Source organism: Poecile atricapillus, chromosome 29, assembly GCF_030490865.1.
Source record: "Poecile atricapillus isolate bPoeAtr1 chromosome 29, bPoeAtr1.hap1, whole genome shotgun sequence".
In the NCBI taxonomy this organism is placed as follows: Eukaryota; Metazoa; Chordata; class Aves; order Passeriformes; family Paridae; genus Poecile; species Poecile atricapillus.
Window position 1 is genome coordinate 4,926,550 of NC_081277.1, and position 18,739 is coordinate 4,945,288.

At 49.7% G+C, this 18,739-nt stretch overlaps 2 protein-coding genes across 21 annotated transcripts in view; one reads left to right on the forward strand and one right to left on the reverse strand.

The window, feature by feature from the left end:
- The window catches only part of AAK1 (AP2 associated kinase 1), a 62,041-nt gene extending 61,338 nt beyond the window's left edge, over window positions 1–703 (reverse strand). For 8 of the 20 annotated variants that reach the window (XM_058859449.1, XM_058859452.1, XM_058859447.1 and 5 more), the window contains exons 1-2: window positions 492–701; window positions 95–403 (exon numbers count right to left, since the gene is read on the reverse strand). In XM_058859449.1, the coding sequence (XP_058715432.1) occupies window positions 95–257 (163 nt within the window). In that variant the 5' untranslated portion in view covers window positions 258–403; window positions 492–701. Of the gene's footprint in view, window positions 1–94; window positions 404–491 lie in introns of all 20 variants that reach the window. The other 12 variants (XM_058859436.1, XM_058859435.1, XM_058859434.1 and 9 more) reach the window with 2 other exon arrangements.
- A 7,892-nt stretch (window positions 704–8,595) lies between these two features.
- Window positions 8,596–18,516, forward strand: ANXA4 (annexin A4). Its single transcript, XM_058859294.1, has 13 exons — window positions 8,596–8,807; window positions 11,452–11,507; window positions 12,577–12,652; window positions 13,005–13,099; window positions 13,369–13,482; window positions 13,652–13,742; window positions 14,335–14,414; window positions 14,794–14,850; window positions 15,272–15,365; window positions 15,864–15,959; window positions 16,388–16,446; window positions 16,687–16,809; window positions 17,059–18,516. The coding sequence occupies exons 2-13, from the start codon at window positions 11,505–11,507 to the stop codon at window positions 17,116–17,118; spliced, it is 948 nt and encodes a 315-aa protein (XP_058715277.1). The 5' UTR covers window positions 8,596–8,807; window positions 11,452–11,504; the 3' UTR covers window positions 17,119–18,516.
- Window positions 18,517–18,739: the final 223 nt, after the last annotated feature.

Consider the following 18,739-nt stretch of genomic DNA (forward strand, 5'->3'; position numbering starts at 1 on the left):
GGCTGGGTGCCCGGGACAGCTCAAGGCCTCCCTTTCAGTCTGGGGAAGGAAAAGCAGCATAAGTGGAGCGTTCAGAAAGGCGCCGGGATCTTACCTTCCGCCAGCACCTCGTCCACAGTGACCTGGTGCCGGCCGATGCTGAAGACCCGGCCGATGTAGCCGCTGCCGGGGCCGCTGCTGCCGCCGCCGCCGCCGCTGGTGCCCGACCCGGGCCCGGAGCCGCCCTGCTCCCGGCGTGAGTCGAAGAACTTCTTCATGTCTCAGGAGGCGGCAGCTGCCGGCGATGGGGGCGATGCCGGTGTCAGGTCCCGAGCCCCTCCCGGCTCCTGCCGCGGCCGCTGAGGGGGGCCCGGCGCCGCTCGCCTGGCGGGGCCGAGCCGCGCTGTCCCCCGGGGACTCACACCTGTAAAAGCACAGGGGATAACGGGATTGCGGCGTTCCCCCGCCGGGCCCCTCCGCGAGCCCCGGCCCGCAGGGACCCTGCCCGGTACCTCGCAGAGAGCGGCGGGTGCCTCCATGCGCCCCGCGGGGCCGGCCTGCGCAGCCCCACCGGGTCACGGCGGGGGCCGGCTGCCGGCAGGGCCCGGGGCCCGCATCACTGCCTGGCGGCGTCACCGGCGGCCACCGAGCCCGTCAGGGACAGGGACAGGGACAGGGACCGACCCCGCCGCCGCCCCCCGCCGGCCCCATCCGACCAGGAAATGGGCCGTCACAGGAAGTCCCGGCTGCCGTCGGGAGCACCGCCCCCGCGCCTCCGCCAGCTGCGGGGCCCGGCCCGGCCCCGCCGCCCCGGGCTGTCCCGTCCCGGAGTGTCCCGTCCCGGGATGTCCCGTCCCAGAATGTCCCGCAGCCCTCGGAGCGCCCCCCGCCCCACAGAGCGGCGGCAGGGGGAGCGGGGGCTCGGCGGGATGGCGGCGCCGCGCGCGGCACGCTGGGGGCGGTAGTTCCCCTTGGCCAGCGGAGGGGGGGCCCTGGCGCCGTGGGGACTACAAGTCCCGGCATCCCGCGCGGCTCTGGGCGGCAGGGGGCGCTGTGATGGCGGGGCCGTGAGGGAGCTGTGGCGGAGCGGCCGGGCCCAGGTTGCCCCTCAGAGCTGCCGGGACCGGAGGCCGCCCCAGGGACAGCGGAACGGGCCCGGGGTCTCTGCGTCCTCTTCTCAGCGAGGGATGAGTGCAGAAATCCTGTCCGTGAGGAACCACGGCCCACATTAGGGCTTTGCATGGTGACGAGTATTTCCGTTTTTCTTTGAAATAATGCCCTAAACTCGACATTTTTGTGATATAATAATAAGAGGTCATTGCTGTGACATCTAAGTATTAACCTGAAGCACGAGGCTTATCTTCACACAGGCCCTGCCTTAAGAGTTTAAGAAAAAATCCTAAAAGCAGAGTTATCCCAAGCTCTCAAAATGTCTTTAGTGTTTTACACCTGGTACTGGTTTTGTAAAACCTGTGCTTTGGATTTGCTGTTAAATTACAGCTTCCTCCTCTTTCCTGCCTGAGTATTGGCAAAATGCTCATCAGGGGCACTGCAGCTCCTCCAGAGCCCAAAGCCATTGGGTCAGGGTTTGGAAAGGTTGAGCTCAGATCTTGGGAAATTTAAATACACTTTGGGTTATTTTCAGCATTTTTTTCACAGAAATCAGGAGATTTTCCCAGCCTATGGCATCCATAGCAGCTGACTCTTCATGCACTATTGAAGGCCAGAGTTGGGATTTCAAACAGCAGAGGGAAATGTTAAAATGGCAAAAATTGCTCGAAGTCCCAGAATACAAAACCCAAGCAGCACATGGCTGCCAAATGAATACCTCTATGACAACACCACTCTCCTTCCTCCCCTCTGACTGGGATGGAGGAGGAAACCAAAGCATGGTCCCATTTTCCCAGTGACTATTATTTCCTGTATTATGGTAATAACTACAGCCATCCTGCTGCCAGCCCTGTCCCCAGCGGATAGGCCAGGCCTGGTTGCTTTGGGATGACAGAAATGTTTACCCTTCACTCAGCCCTTTTCTTCATCCAGCATCACTTTGGTCACCAGCTTCCAGCAATGCCAGTGAGGTGGGATCAGCATGTTGTAAATGGCTCTAGCTGGGGTTTTCCCAGTGTTTGTTTTCTCATAGTGTTTGAAGACTTTTAAGATGCATATGGCTCTCAGAAGAGGCAGGTAAAATTGCTGGTGGTAACATTTAGCAATGCACAGATGCCCAGATCTGAGAGCACGTCACTACAGTTGTTTTTCTGCTGAGCCACTGTGCCTCTCCACTGTGGGCATTGCTTCTCTTCCACCATCCTTGTCCTCAGCAGGTGCCCACAAGCCCACCCTGCAGACCCCAAAGTCCTCCTTTGACCACCTTCAGTCACCCATAATTTGTAGGGTGGCTCCTGACTGCTCCTCATTTCCAAGTACACCCCAAATCCACATCTGGCACTGCAATCATTTCAGCCAGGCAGCCAACACGCATGTGAAAACAGTCCTTTTTCATTTGCAGGCTTTAATCTGCATGAAACATGCTTGGCTGTGCTTTGGGACTCTGTGATGAATTAACTGCCAGTGGCCAATACAGAAGGTTCACGTGCCCTTCAGAATAAATAGCAACTGAGTAAAGCCTCAGTTGCTTCTATAATTTTAAATTATTTTTTAAATTTCTCTAACCTGTGAAAATCCCCAGGCATCACTCAAGACAGATAAAACACCCTGTGCAAAAATTGGGTCCCATCACTGGGGATTTCTGGGGACTCTACAGAACTGAACAATTTCCAAGGAAATTGGGCATGTCTGTACAGTACAGGGAAATGACTCATTTCCAACTAAAGAAGATAAAAGCCACTGCATGCAGAGAGCTGCAGATGCTCTGCTGAGCCTCCTCCCTGGCTCTGAGATGGCTTTTTTTAACTGTACCTGCACTGCAATGCAGGGAGTGTCAGACCCACGCACCACTCGGGGCTCCGACGTTCAGCCCACGGGCACACAAACCCCACCCATGACCATTCTGGGGAGCAAAAGCACAGCAGGAGCCATCCCCGGCTGCAGATGCTCAGGATATTCTTCATTTGAGAAGGCACAAGGCTTGGCTGCGCTGCTGCAATCCCAGTGACCTTCATCAGAGGGAACTGAGCCTGAAAGCTCCAAGTGAAGAAGCTGATCAGTGGCCACAGACATGGCCTGGTGCTTCTCTCATGTCAGAGTGACTCCAGAACGCTCCCAGACTTGTCCTGCAGAGGAGAGGAGCCTCGGTCTGACTGATGCACTCAATCCTAAACACCAAATTTTAAGCTGCTAAAATCCCATGATGTGAGGTTTAAAAGGTCTGAGTGTGGTCAGCAGAGCTGCTTCCCTGCACATTGTCTCCCTGATCCCTGCTCCTCCTGCACTGCCCAGAAAATGCATTCAAATCCCCAGGAAGAAGCACATTAATACAGCTGCATCCCTCTTCATCAAACTTTCCAGACAGCTCAGCATTTTCTAAATAAAAACACAGGCCTGGACAGGTTTCCTGCGGCCCCCGAAAGGCGAGGACACACTGGCCCCTTCTGGAGAGCTCGAGGAGCGGCAACAGAGCTGGCACAACCTCCTGTGCTTGATGTCGCTTAACTGGCCAGGGAAAACAAAGCCATGGTCACATTTTCCTGAATTCGCCGCATAACAATTAAGTCTTAATCACACGGTTATGTTTATCTTGGTAAGGATGTTGGAAGAGCCACTTTTCACACGGGCAAACAGTGATAGGGATAACTGTTTCAATGTAAGGGAGGGGATACTCCAATTAGATATCAGAAAGGAATTCTCCCCTGGCACCGGTGCCCAGAGCAGCTGTGGCTGCCCCTGGATCCCTGGAGGTGTCCAAGGCCAGGCTGGACGGGGCTTGGAGCAGCCTGGGACATTGGAAGATGTCAGAACAAAATGAGCTTTAAGGTCCCTCCCAACCCAATGCATTCCACAGTTCTATGTCTCTTTAAACATAAATTTACTGAAAAAAATTCTGTTAAGCTTCTCACCAGCTAAAGATTAGAGCCACTGTTCTGTCCATCTGCCTGTGATTTTCTGGATTTCAGGGATTTATTTCCAAGTGTGTAGTAGTGGCCCCAAAACATTTATTAGTATGACCAGAAAAACCATCACTGTTCTTCATCACTTCGAAGAAAAAGTCAGACCTCAAGCACACTATCATGGAGCTAGGCTTTATTGGGTTCAGAGTTGTGCAGAGGAATAAAAAGACTCCAGAGCTCAGATCTGTATTTTACATGTTTAAAAGCTGGAAGTTTCCACCTCCGTGGCGCTCCTGTTTGCCCTTGCAGGACATCCTCCCTGGCTCTATCAATGCTTCCTGTGGCTGGAAGCCAATCTTCCATCCAGGGTAATGGCTCTGGTAGGCAGAGCCAGAAATGAGGGAGCTGATGGAGCTCTGCAGGCTCCCACAGGGGATGCAATGGCCTGGCCTGACCCTGCACACAGCCAGGGGATGGAGCGTGGCTGGGCAAGAGCCGTGTCTCCCAAGGAGTGTGACTGTCCACCACAGCTCCACGCTGTCCTTTAAAGCAGCTGCTGCTACACTAAGGGAAATTATCGGGTTGAGTTCTCCCTGAGAAGGGATTTATCAACAGTGTTTCAACTGTCAGGATCCTGCTGGGGCTCCTCCTGCCCCAAGCTACCTCACCCTGCCCAAACCCTTTTCTCATTTCACATGCAGGGTCAGGAAAAGTCATCCTGAGCTGGGCAGTCATAGCTCTGTTTCCATCCCCTAGAGCTGGGTTATGGTCAAATTGCAGAGCAGCTAAGTAAGATTAAAGTACATGGAGGCAGATATTAATTAAGAAAAAAAGTGAAAGCTACTCATTTCCTCTTCAGAACTGTGTGTATGCTAATTAAAGTAAACATTCATAAAGCCCCCTCCCATTGTGGAGGTATTTGCTGACTCCTGTTCCCATTTGGATGTGTTCATGGACACAGGCAGCCAGTGAAGCCATCAGACCACCAATGGCCCCGGACTGTTTGCATTCCCTGCTGTTTATAGCTTTAGTGAATAAAAGAAAACAGCAGACTGGGCCCGTGGCCAAGTGCAGCCTTCGGTTTCTCTGTGGGTGAAAGGCAGAGTGGGTGGGCATCTCTGAGGCAGTGTCAGCACAGCATATGCTGGGGGACAGCAGTGTGGAGAGCCCGAGCTGTCATTGTGAGGAGCTGAGAGAGCATCTGGGATCCCCCACTGTGAGCCTGCCTGCACAACACACGAGCATCCCCACCTTGAAAACCTGGTGATTGAAGCACACTTGAAACCGGGAATTCGACTCCTGGCTGTCTCATCCTCACAGTGCTCATTGCTGTCTCCCCTTACAGCTTATTGTCTGAGGAATGTGGGCTCCCCTGTCCAAGTGATCTCTTGTTTTAAAGGTGTCTTGGCTTACAGGAATTTTCTCAAATCAGTTCTGCTCCCCAGTTCCTTCTTGGCCTTGTGTGACATTTATGTTTATGTAATCTACCCAGAGAGCCTTTGACTCGCATAGCAGTGCTGGTATGCTGTGCTCAGGGTTCTAAATCCTGCCTGGATTGCTAAAAGGGAGAGTGCTGCACATTCCCCTGATAATACTGAGTGCAGAAGCAGTGTTTCTAATGGTTATGTAGAGTTAAGAACACTCCAATTTCTTATGTAAATTGAAATAGTTCAGTTTTCCCTCCTCAAATAAGCACTGCTTACCTGGGTCTGGGAGTGTTTCATCTTCCTTCCTCTCTTTGTGTTAAAAGGGCTCTACACCAATCATAGATCAGCAGCTCCAGGCTGCCTCTTCCTAAGGTTTTCCCCAAAACACCTCTTCCCAAAACAGCTCTGACTTGTGGAAATGGCTGTTCCACCTTAGATGGTGCTGAACAGCAGGTAAGGACACACCCTAGCTCCAAGGGTCAGAAGTGCCCCTGGATCTCTGCAGCGAGCCCTAACAACTGCAGTTCATTTTTGGGACCATTGCAATATTAATACACAGAATGAGGGAATTCTTTACCCTCTTGCAAGCACACAGAACTCAGTGCTTTAGAAGCAAGGGCTGGTTTTCAGCCTCCACCCTACCTTCGGGTACTGCTGCTATGGAGACAACACCGACTGGGCTACAGCATCCAACACACTCCCACAGCACTTGTGCAACCCTTAAATAACCCATTTTCAGGGGCTGCTGCTTGCAAACTGCCAGTGCTCAGGTATGAAAATGAGCACTTCCCTTATTAACCTCCTAAAAACACCAGCTTCATCCCCAGAGGCCCAAATTCTGACCCTCACTGGGTGAATGACTTCACTAGTGTCAGAATTTGGAGCTCAGTGAATGAGGTGAGGCTGTTCCTCTAGAGCTAAAGGCAGGTACCTGCTAAATGAAAGGACACACTGAAAATCTCTCCTGCTAGCACAAGGCTCCTTTGCTCTCTTAGGTGCAAATTTAAAAGGTCAGGTCCTTTGGGCAAAAACAAATGCTGCCATTTTCTAGAGGTTCAGCTCTGTTCTCATTGGGCTGAGAATAAATACCCCCTTCCTAACTGGCTGCTGCTTGAGCCCAAGTTATTTACTTAATGCACATTGCCTTTAATTTTTATTAGGTCTTTTGTAGATGGAAAAACAGCTGGATGGAATGGGAATAGAAAGCATGTGTGTAACTGAGTACAGTCTGGGGGGTTGAGAGCTTTATAACAAGGGTGGTTAAAATAATTGACAGGACAAATGAAGTACCTGTGAACAGAAGAGCAACGTGCTCTGTCACTGCACTGAGAGGGACTGTGGGCTTGTCCCTTGCTGTCTGTCTTTGGATGCAAGGACAGCAAAGCTGTGCCAGCCAGTGCTTTAGTTGGAGATATTGAAGGATAACCATGGTCTTTCCATCCTTTCAGAGATGAATACCAAGCTGAAAGTTGAGCAGACCCTACACAAAAGACTCCTGGAGAGACAAAGCTTTGTCACCTGAACCTTGTCCAGGAAGTTACAGCAACAGCCCTTCGCCTTCCTGAAGGGAGCAGCTCCTGTAGCAAGGTATAACACGATTCCCTAAATCCCCTGTCATTCTATCCACCTTCCAGAGAAGCTCAGCCAGCTTAAAAAAAAACTTTTGTGCCTTTATTTTTTTTTATTTCTTTTTTCCCCTAATAATTGTGACTGAATCAGATGGCTCTGGAGCCAGCACCCATAACCAGCCAAGATTACAGGGAACTTGGCTGTGTGATGCGTCAGGATCTGGCTGCTGAATGAACTGCGCTTCCATGACTAATTCCAGGTGGCCACACAAACACTTTGTATCTTCAAGTATTCCCCCTACTTGGTGCCTCTCCCAGGGGGAAAGAAAAGGTTAAATTATGAAAGAAATGAATGGCAGGATTGGTGCAATATTTAACTAATTTGTAAAGAAAATTAATAACTCGTGGTATTAAATAATTACTGTTGCATATACCCGTGACTGCAGTGACAGAGCCTTCCAGTCCTGGGGGCTGAAGAGACTGGGAAGCAAAAAGAAGGATGAAAATACACAGGCTAAAAAAATCACTGGCAACATATGGAGAAACACAGCAGTTCTGCTGGTGGATTAAAATGCCCAGAGCAGGGACTGCTGACATGAGAAGGGCTGAGAATGGAAACTTTGATAGATGTAGGAAAGAGAAGAGTTTCTCCATAGCGACAGTTTATAATATGTGCTGGTCCACACTGAATCCTGGTCAGGATCAAGTGCCAGATTTTGCAAGGAAAGAGGCTTTGCAGTGCAAAAGGAGAGGGTTTGGAGCTTGAGGCTTGAACCTGGTTTTTCTGTCCCCCTGGGCCGTGTCCCCTTGCATCAGCAGCAGGAGCTGGGCTCTGTGGAGCTGTTTTGGGAGGCTGAGCTGCAGCAGGAGCTGTAATAAATAACCCACACAGACACTGGGGCACAGCCTGCCCGCATCCAGGATGCTAAATTTAGGTGCCTTCCAGCAAATGAGCATGTGCAAAGAGGCACAGGGATTAGACAGAGCTGTCGTGTGAGCTGGAAAAAAACTGAGAGGGTTGGTTTAGTCATGATAATAACAGCACTTTTGGCATCAGAGGAGACCAAAGTTCCTGAGGATAAACACTCGAAGACAAGATACATCCATTGCAAGGCTGATTTCCCTCTGTCAGCGCAGTGATCACATCCATGGCTGACCCAGGCAGGGTCACATCGGGGTAAAACTAAAGTCGCTTTTCCTGAAGGGTTTTGGCTTGAGGGCACTGCCATTTCTTTGGGCAGAAGGAATAATCGTTATGCAAAGAACCACCCTTACTGAAACCATACCTCCTTGCAATGCAGAGTTCTTAGACAAGGGATGAGGATGCTGAATACCCAGAGAGCTGTGGGAGCACAGAAGGCACGACACAGATAAGAAATCCCCGCAAACACCGGGAGAGGACCAGGACTTCTTCCTGGGGGATGTTGCTGCCTGTGTGCTCCACGCCGTCGTCCCCCTCGGTCCCCCCCAGGTGTGCCCTGCTGCAGGCTGGACTGAGAGACCAGAGCCTGCAGCCACAGCCCCTCTGATCCCAGAGACTTGCACAGGGAATGCCGGGGAGCGTGGAAGCCCTCCCAGCCTGCCAGCCCTCCGTGTAACCCCAAAAGTGCAGTTTGTGGTTACATCTCAAACGTACAATGTGAGTCAGGCTCCCCGGGAACTTCTCCCTGCTCTGGATGACAACCAGAGCCGCTCCGGGATGGGCAGGGCAGGGCTGGAGCTCCCTCACGTCACTGACGCGTGTCTCCAGGGCGGGGACTTTGCCACCAGGACAGCCAGCAAAGCTCTCCCGATCTGTGCCAGGGACCCGCGCGGGACAGCAGGTGAGTGCCAAGCGAGCGGGGGATCCCCCTTGGCATGGGGGCCGGGCTGCATGGCTGGAGGTCCCTGGGACGGTGCCAGGCGCCATCCCCGCGTTCCAGCGCAGGAGAGGCAGCCCCGGGCTGGGCGATGCCCATGGCACTGGGGCAGCCCCGGGCTGGGCGATGCCCACGGCGCCGGGGCAGCCCCGGGCTGGGCGATGCCCACGGCACCGGAGCAGCCCCGGGAGCTCCCCGGGGCTGGGGAAGGACGGGGGGCAGTTGTGGGGTGGAGGACGGGCTGACCTTTCCCGGGCACAGGGAGTGCGGGGTTTGGTTCCTATTTGTGCCGTGCCCAGGAGTGCCGAGGGCATGGCAGGGGGGTGACACGGCTCGGGGTGGGCGCACAGGCTGAGTGATACAAGGCTATAAGAATCATATTTTTATTCCTTCTGAGGCCAGATAAAGGTCACTGTGTGGGAGGCGCTGGGATGTTTCAGCTGGCTCGGGGCTCGTGGCGGACGGGAGATCCTTTCCCGAGTCGGTGACCCCGCGGCCCCAGCCCGGGCACCCCGGGAGCGCAGCCGGCGCTGAGCCCCGCACATCTGGAACAGCTGGCGGTGGCAGCTCTGGAAAAGCTGATCCTGCTCTGGGTGTGGGCTGTGTTTGTGTAAACGGGAACAGAATGAAGGAACTCGTCGGACAAGTCCAGTGTTTGCTTCGCAAGGAAAAGGGTCACAAAGTGGGTTTCCATACAGATCCGAGGTGTAGGACTGGCAACGCTGCGAGCTGGGTCGGGGTGTGCAGAGGGAAAGCCCTGTGTTTCTGTCCTCTTAAGCTGTTGGAAGCTTTCCTTGGTGGTTCCTGTGTGTGTGCTCTGAACAGTCGGGAAAACCTGATTGTGTGCAAGCCTAAACTTGAACTGCCCAGCACACGTGATATTGTCAGCACTTTTCCGAGAAATTAAGTTTATTCTGGATTCAGCTTTTAGAGGATGTTGATATGGACTTGAAACAGGGTGATTAGCTGATAAAGCCTGCCAGGAAAAGATCGTCCATGGAAAAAAAAATGGAGTAATGGGAGGAATGCCTCCTACACTTGCATTCTGTGATCTGGGCACAATGTTCTAAGCCAGGTTTACTGTACCAGGCCTTTATTCTGGGGTGAAGCAAATATCATCAGGACCACAGCACTGGCTGGCTGAGTCTTGTACGCATCGTTTAATTCTTAAAAACACAGAGCAAAGTATTCTTCCTGTCCTGAAGCTGTTTTCCCCTGATTGAGCTGCAGGCCAGGAATTGTGTTAAGCTTCTGAGCACTGGCAAATCTGCTGAGCAATTCCCTTCTGGCTCAGGAGAGTTTCATTCATCTAAAGCCCCAGCATGAGCAGTTCCTGCAGACCCCTTTAGCTGTGAAACGGTTACAGGGGCCACTGCTGGACAGCCTGGCAGATTAGAGATTAGAGCACAGCAAAGATGACTTTTCTGGGGTCTGGGTCATACTATGATCACTGGAATTCATGATCAGAAGAAAGAAAGCAAACTCAACAGTAATAATTACCATAATGTTGCAATTATTGATCGGTGTAGAAAGGTAGAGGTGCACCCAGGAGTGCCTGTGTGTAACACATCCGTGGCAAGTGGCACAGAGTTAACTGACCTGAACAGCTCACCCTGGGCATTCCAGGTCTGTAGGAGTCATGTGGAGCAGGAACAAACACACTCCTGTTCTTGCACAACTCTCTGGGCTCATGGATAGCAGCTATTAAACACCACGAGGAGAATTAGGAAGAGATGTCATTCACTGCTGGCACCTCTGCTTCTCCTTCAGGGTTTTAATGAGAGAACTCTCTCAACCCTGGAAAAAAACCACACATTTGGTGGGTGGACTTGTCTTGCTGTCACTGTGTCTGCATCTTTTGAATTTATTTTTCATTTAATTCAACCCTACGGTATGTCGGTATCTCTGAGTCTGCCTGACCTAACTCCTCTCCTGTGAGGCTGGGATGAACTTGGGTTGTGGGGAAATGAACCTTGTCCTGGTACGTGACATCCTGTAAAGTGATCAGGGACACAGGAAAATGGGGGTGTGTTCATGCAAAGGGTCTCTGATTGCAAACAAAATTATGAACAGAACTAATAACCCTGGCCAGATGGCAAGTCAGCTTTGGGGTTTTTCAAGGGTTTGTCAGTTTGTCATCCTCACCCTGCTTCATCCTCACCCTGCTTCATCCTCACCCTGCTTCATCCTCACCCCGCTCACCTGCAGGCTCTCACGTGCCAAGGTCAAAGCCATGTGTTTTGACAGACATGGGAACCAAGTCTATTTTCTTCGCTCCCAGGGCAACACTGCTTCTCCTTGTAGCCTCAGCCAGGCTGTCACACAGGCAATAGAGAAGAATATTAATTACCAGTGCTAATCACCTGTCTGACCACCACATCCCTTCCAGCCTGGCCCTGGCCCTGCTGTCATTATCCAGACTTTGCTCTGCACAAAGCAGGGCTGGACACTCTGGGAAGCTGCCCTGTTCACTTGGGCTGTTCAATCTTGCTTTTAGTCCTCAAACAATTTGATGGTTACTTAACCAGCCTCATTAGCCTTCAAGGGAAGGTGTATTCTATTAATTATTTGCTAGAAAACTAACACTCCCTGTGTTTTGTGATTACAGCTGTCTAAGTGCCCTGGACGCAGACAATAAGAGATTGAGCAGATCCTAGCACGATGGTGAGTGTGTTTGCTGTGCCAGGCTGTGCCAAGCCTTTGCTCTGACCTGACAAACGTGGGGAGTGGAGCTCAGATAAGGATCCAGCAGCAAGAACACTGTCACTGTCACTCTTCAAGGGGGTGAATTTATTGCCTCTTCCTGCTTCCTCATTTTAGAGAATGACCCACACATACATGCTGTTGCGTTTGGGGAGTTAATGGAAAACCAGATCAGATATTCATTCAAAGAACATTAATTTCTCCAGATAAACTTCCTAGGCATATTATTCTTTCCAGGTTGAGCCTGCAAGGCAGCCATTTCTATGGTTGTTATTACAGAATCCTGGAATGGTTTGGGTTGAAAGGAACCTTAAACATCATCCAGTTACACCTCCAGCCATGGGCAGGGACACCTTGCACTAGACCAGGATGCTCCAAGCCACATCCAGCCAGGCCTGGAACACTTCCAGGGACAGGGGAACATTTTTCTGCCCATTGAATGTTAAGTGGTATTTTGCTGATGATTTTCTTGGGAACATGAAGAGCTTTGCAAGAAAAGTGTATTTCCCCAGAAATATTGCCCAGACCAGAGGCAGGAGAAACTTGTTTGTGAATCACCATTTCAGGTAAAACGTTGTACTTCCTGGTGTGTTATTTAACACAATGATTATCCTTGACTGCTCTTAGAGCAGGAATGGGGCTTTGATGGGAACAGCTCCTTCTATGATTTACATGGAAAACTGCTGGGAAGAAGCTGGACTGAACAGTGATGTCAGGCTGTGTGCCCTTATTTAACTGGAAAGCAGATACTGCATGGGCAGCCACATTAAGATATTTTCTCCTTTCACTTGAGTCCCTGTGGCTTATTTCTTATGTTCCAGGGAAGTCCCTCTGGAACAAACCATTCCATTTTAGGATGGGATGAAACCTGGTATAAAATCATTCATGTTTGGAGGGTGGACTTTATTTGCTGTCACTTTCCAAAAATGATGTTTGGATCTTTTGAATTGTCTTTTTTTTTAAATCAACTCTACTCTGTGAATGTCTCACTTTGTGACTACTTTTCATACCTCCTCTCCTGTGGGTTTAGGCAACAGTCAAGGGCGTCTCAAGTTTCAGTGCTGAGCAAGAAGCACAGGCACTAAGGAAGGCCATGAAGGGATTTGGTAAGTTATCTCCCTCCACTGTTAAAACTTCTTTTTTAGCTCTGGCAGTTGGGAAGGTTTTTACTTGTGGTTTTTTGGAGGGGAAGTTCAGCCATTTGCACCACCTGTGAGGGCACTGGAGGGAACTGGGTGTCTGGAAATCCAAGCCTTGGCCATAAAAGCGTCTTTAGTCAGGCTCTTGTTTTCTCTGTTCTGTGGTGTGGTGCTGCTGGGCTGAGGCACTCGTGCACAGGTGAGACCCAGGTTGTGCAAGGATGTGTGTAAGGTTGTGTGGCCAATGGCACACCCTGGGCAAGGCCACAGTCTGGCTCTGGTACAAGCAGCTTGACTGGTTTTCATTGATTCCTTCCAGGCACGGATGAAGATGCCATCATTGAGACCTTGACCAAACTGAACGTGTCCCAACGTCAGCAAGTTCTGATCACCTATAAAAGCACAATTGGCAGGGTAGGTGCTCTGAAGAGATCAGTGCCTGTGGCTCTAATTGGGAGATGTGGACTTTTTTGGGCTGTACCACTTGGGTGAAATGTAAAGAACATCCCAGCCTCCACCAGAGTATGATCAGCACTGAGCACAAGCTTTCCTTGGCCAAGTTTTTTTGAGAGTAACTGAAGTTCATCCAAGGAGGGCTGGAGCATGAAGAAAAGTGGTGAACGAGTTCTTCTGCTTCTCAAAGGGCATGTCTTTTTCTCCTTTCTTCTCTTTCTCTCTTCTAGGATTTGATTGATGACTTGAAGTCTGAGCTGAGTGGGAATTTTGAAAGGGTGATCGTTGGTTTGATGACTCCTACCACCATGTACGACGTGCATGAACTGAGGAGGGCTCTAAAGGTTTGGAAATCCTTTTTTATGTTGCATGACTTATGGTCAATTCAGTATGCAATGGCATAATTGTATATTAGTTACTAATTTCTTATTAAGCTGTATCTAATAAACAGAAGTTGTAGCTACCCTTCAAAGAGTGGTCACAATCTTGGCTCTTGTCTCTGTGATTCCCTAGGGAGCAGGGACAGACGAAGGCTGCCTGATTGAAATCCTGGCTTCTCGCACCAACGCGGAGATTCGGCACATCAATGAGAACTACAAACTCCGTATGTAGCACACTCTGCAGCTTCCTGCTGGCTCAGGAGCCACTGCTGTGTGTGCAGGGCTGTGTGGAGAAGCAGGAAAAGGGTCTGTCAGCATAAAGGGCTAGAATGACACCCAGAAATTGAATTGGTGTAAATATCATGGGGTGGGGTGGTTATGTCTGTCAGCTGGAGGTCTATCCAAGGTGCATCTTTTGCCAGTTTTATACTGGCTGTGCTTCTTAATTTTGCTCTGTACCACTCACTGTGATGGCAAGGGCATCCTGGCTTGTCACAGTGGACATGCCTGTCCCCCTGTGCTGTGCTGCTGAGGCCACTCAAATCCTGAGGACAGTTTAGGATGGATGTTACAAAAAGGTTCTTCACCCAGAAGGTGGCCAGGCACTGGAACAGGCTCCCTAGAAAAGCGGTCACAGCACCATCCTGACAGAGCTCAAGGAGTGTTTGGATGACATTCATGGGCACATGGTGGGACTCCTGGGGATGGTTCTGTGCAGGCCCAGGACTTGGTGATGCTTGTGGGTCCCTTCCCACTCAGCAAATCCTGTGCTTCTGTGAGCTGTTAGTAACAGATCTGCTCCGTGTGCCCTGGCAGAGTACGGCTCCACCCTCGAGGACGACATTGTCTCTGACACATCCTCCATGTTCCGCAGAGTCCTCGTGTCCCTCGCCACGGTGAGTCCAGAGCAGGGGAAATACGGGGCTGAAGGTGCTGCTGGACGTGTCTCACTCAGTGAGGAGCTGCTTCAGGCTGTCTGCTATTTCACTCCTCTTGCATTTCACCTTGCCAGCATTTCACACCAGCTTCTGCAGGGAGAGCAGCCTCACTCTGCCATGCCTTAATGCCATATTCTCTTTTTAAATTAAAGTGGGTGGCTGCTTGTTTCAGAAGAAAGAACAAATTACACCTGAATGATGTTTTGCTGTGTTTGTAACCCATTACTCAATGTTAAGAATCCCATTATACATCTCCAGTAACTGAATGGGGAATTTGCAGGACTTACTTCCATTAGTTGCTCTGTTGAAAGAGTTTTTCATCCTTGTGTTTCCGCAGGGTAACAGAGATGAGGGAACGTTTGTGGATGAGGCCCTTGCTCAACAAGATGCTCAGGTGTGTAGCAATTTGCTTCCTTGCAAGAACTGTTTGGGTTTGTATGTGTGATGTGTGCTCCCTGCTGTTTCTTGACCTCTTTTTCTCAGGTAGATGAGCAAGCCTGAGGTTGTGCTAGTCAGCAGTGCCCCAGGTGGACACTAGATTGGATATTAGGAAATGTTTTTCCCCCAAGAGAGTTGTCCAGCTGTGGCACAGGCTGTCCAGGACAGGGGTGGAGTCCCCATCCCTGAGGGGATTCATCAGCCACGTGAACGTGGCACTTGGGGACACGAGTTTGTGGCTGTCTTGGCAGTACAGGGGAAAGCTTGAACTCAACAATCTCAGAGGGCTTTTCCAACCCAAATGGTTCTATGAAGTAAAAATCTCATTATATACACCTGGTGTTCTCAATTATCCTCACTTTGTTCATGTCTTCAAGAACCTGTATGAAGCTGGGGAGAAGAAGTGGGGAACAGATGAGGTGCAGTTCATGTCCATCCTCTGCACACGGAATAGATGCCACCTGCTCAGAGGTAGGACCTCTCTGCTGTCCTGGGCTTCTTCTCTTGAGTGAGGACACTACTTTTGTAGGAGCTTTGTACTGTTCATTAACTGATTGTGATCCCTTCCTGATAACAGATATTCTCAGGAACAGTTGATTCAATTCTTTTAGACCGTTTTATTCCCTCCTGAGACAAAATGGGAGTTGAGAAAAACACCCATACAGCTTCCTCTAGCCTGTGAATTGGAGATAATGAAGTGTGACTCTCATGGGACAGAGCTAAGCATGGAAACTGTCTGCATTAAACAGCAGTTCTGGAAAATCCTAGCAGCAGTGTTTGGCTAATTAGCAAGACAGCTGATAATTAAAATGAATTATTTCTGAGGGGCAGCCCTGGTTTAGCTTACAATGTCATGGTAATGGTGCAGTGTTTGTACAGGGTATGAGGAGCTTGATCTTGCAAAGTGATCCTCAGGGGTTACACACTGACACAGCTCACTTGGCTCTTTTATCCAACTCTTCCTCCTAGTTTTTGATGTGTACAGAGTGATTGCTAATAAGGACATCACAGACAGCATTAAATCTGAGATGTCAGGAGACCTTGAGGATGCTTTGTTAGCTGTGGGTGAGTTCCCTGCTTTTAAACTTTGTCTACAAACTAATTAAATAATTAAAGATACTGTCTCATGCCCTGACTGTTTGCACAGCTTCAGGAGGCAGATTCTTCTTTACTGTTTCACGAGCCACAGTGTTTTAATCTTTGCAGATGAAAAGGCCTGGCAAGAAGGCTCTGTGCTTTATATTTCTCTGCCAAGGGATGCTTTGGCAGATGACATTTGCTGTGTAGAAGCTTTAAAGCCTTAAAAATATTTTATTGCTGTGATGGAGACATCAGTTGACAGCAGGTCACTGACTCTGGATGTCTGCACTGTGCCTGCTGAGTTGCATTTTACAGAATAAATGTCTACACTGAGAAAGTGCTGGAAGGATTTGGAAGACCTTATCCTTCAGTGTTTATTGGTTTTAATTCTCTTGTTCTTGTCTCCCTTACAGTAAAGTGCTTGAGGAACAAACCTGCATATTTTGCTGAAAGATTGTACAAATCCATGAAGGTAAAGAGATATTGTTATTTTCCCCCCTGCCTCTCCATGCTTAAGTCAATTAGAGAAACTGTGTTAATTGGGGGAGAAAAAGAAGTCTGAGGTTTGCTGTGGACCTCTTTCCCTTCAGGAAGCTCAGAGCTGGTAATGGGTCCCTGCATTAATGCAGAAATGTCAGGAATGGATTCCACAGAAGGCCAAGGCTCTGTGCCTGTCACTGCTCTGTCCCCAGCTGTTGTTGTGTCCCCTCAGGGCCTGGGCACCGATGACAGCACGCTGATCCGGGTGATGGTGTCCCGCTCCGAGATAGACATGCTCTACATCAGGAGAGAGTTCCTGGCCATGTATGGCAAATCACTCCACTCCTTCATCAAGGTAAGCCTGCAATCCTACACAGACCTGGATTTGCTTCAAGGAGACCCTCTCAACAACTCCTTGGGTATTTCAGAGGAGGTGGAATTAAGGAGATTTTACATTTATGTACCGAAAACCTCCCTGAATGTTCTTGGTTATTAAGTTGTCAAAGAGGATACAAACACTACAATATGTCATTTATGCTGAAAGGAATCCTGCTTTCCATGGAGCTGCAAAATTAATGATGTTCCTTTTTTCTGCTCTCTCTAGGGAGACTGCTCAGGGGACTACAGGAAGGTTCTGCTCAGGCTGTGTGGTGGGGAGGATTAAAGGAGGCCTGAGGAACCTGCTGGGTGATGGGAAGCAGCTGATTATAAAATGGTTTAGGTTGGAAAAGATCATGAAGATCATCAAGCCCAATCACGATAAAGATTTATTCTTTTTTTTTTTTTTTCCAAATGCCTTATTAATTACTCTGATTGTTGCCTTAGGTTAGTTCATGCTCTGGTTAGATAGAGGCCATTCTGGTTGACTCTTTTGATACACTTTTGTGCTTGGAACACCCATTTGCCTACTAACTGAAGTCCATCTTACACAGAATGCTGTAACCAAAGGTGTAAAAGTTGTTTCCTGACCAGCTGCCCCTTTTGCTGTTGGTGTTCACCAGCAAAATGCATCAAGTAAAGGAGACCTGGATGCACAGTGTGAGAGGCTGCCCAGGGAAAAGCCAACCCCATTGGTACATGAAGAATGCAGAACACAGGTTTGCTTCAGTTTTTCAGTAGAATTAAAACACAAAGAAACCAAATATCTAAAATAGGAGCTTGTTTACATATTAACTTGCCTCTGTTAGTGTGGAGCATTAACAGCCTGGCTGTACTGTATATATATATGTTGTCTGTAGGTCTGTAAGTGGGGAAGTTGTCACTGGTGACATGAGAAAAACCTTTTCCTGCCCTTGTTTTTGGTCTGTCTGTGGATCATGGGAGTATAAATAATTAGGATTATTTTATAAACCCTGCTCTGGATAAAGTGATGTCATTGCAATGGTGCCTTTTAAGGAGTGACCTGTCCCCAGAACCCTACCTCACCAGCCTGGTGCTGGGGCAGCTCCCCTGATTTTCCTGGGACACCTTCCCAGATGTGGCTGAGGTAATTCCCCAGAGCTGCCCACATCTTACACCGACTGTCAGCTGCCCCTGAGGGATCCCCTGTGTGCCTGCTCCTCCTGTGAGGGATGTCCAGATCAACCTCTGCGAGACACCAGGCCCTACACACCTGCTGCTCACGGTTTTCACTCCAAAAACGGGATTCTGCTTTGGCTTAGCAGGTTATTCTTTACCATTGGTGTACAATCCTGTTCTGCAGGATCAGACTCGAGATCATTGTCAAAGCTCCAGCACTGAGGTGGCTGCACCCCAATTCCATCACTCATTTTCCAGCTGCTGCTGGCCACAATCGGAGATGCCTCTGTGGCCTCCAATAAAATAATTTTCTTTCTTGTTCTCTGGGCTGCCATTGGGGACACATTCCCGGCTTTTGCCGGCAGAGGAGGCAGAGCTTTATCCAGTTCTGAGGGCTCTGCCCAGGGCAGGGCAATGCCCAGCAGAGCACAGCAGCTCTGGAGGTGCTCGGGCTGGGGGTGGGTTTCAATGTGTCATGTTGGGTTTCACTGCCTTGGGTCAGGTTGCTGAATGGTGAAAAATGAATAAAGAATTTGTTTATGTATTTCCTGCCCCGATGATGTGTTCTAGGAGGGGACACAGGGGAAGAACTTGTTTTGTCCCAAACTCCTGTTTTCTGCAGGATCCTGCGGCTGCAGGGATGCTTCTTATGCTAATTAGTCCACGTTTTTAGTCTTTTTGGTGTCCTTTTCCTCCAATAAGGACTTTCCAACACATAAACTCAGTCTTTGCCTCTTCTTTATCTTCTGGTTTCTGAAAACTGCCCT

What these genes read in the sequence shown, in the direction of transcription:
- ANXA4 (XM_058859294.1), top strand. An exon ending in TCCTCGTGTCCCTCGCCACG is followed by an intron (nt 14,415 to 14,793) that starts GTGAGTCCAGAG and finishes GTGTTTCCGCAG; the next exon opens with GGTAACAGAGATGAGGGAAC. An exon ending in GGATGCTTTGTTAGCTGTGG is followed by an intron (nt 15,960 to 16,387) that starts GTGAGTTCCCTG and finishes TCTCCCTTACAG; the next exon opens with TAAAGTGCTTGAGGAACAAA.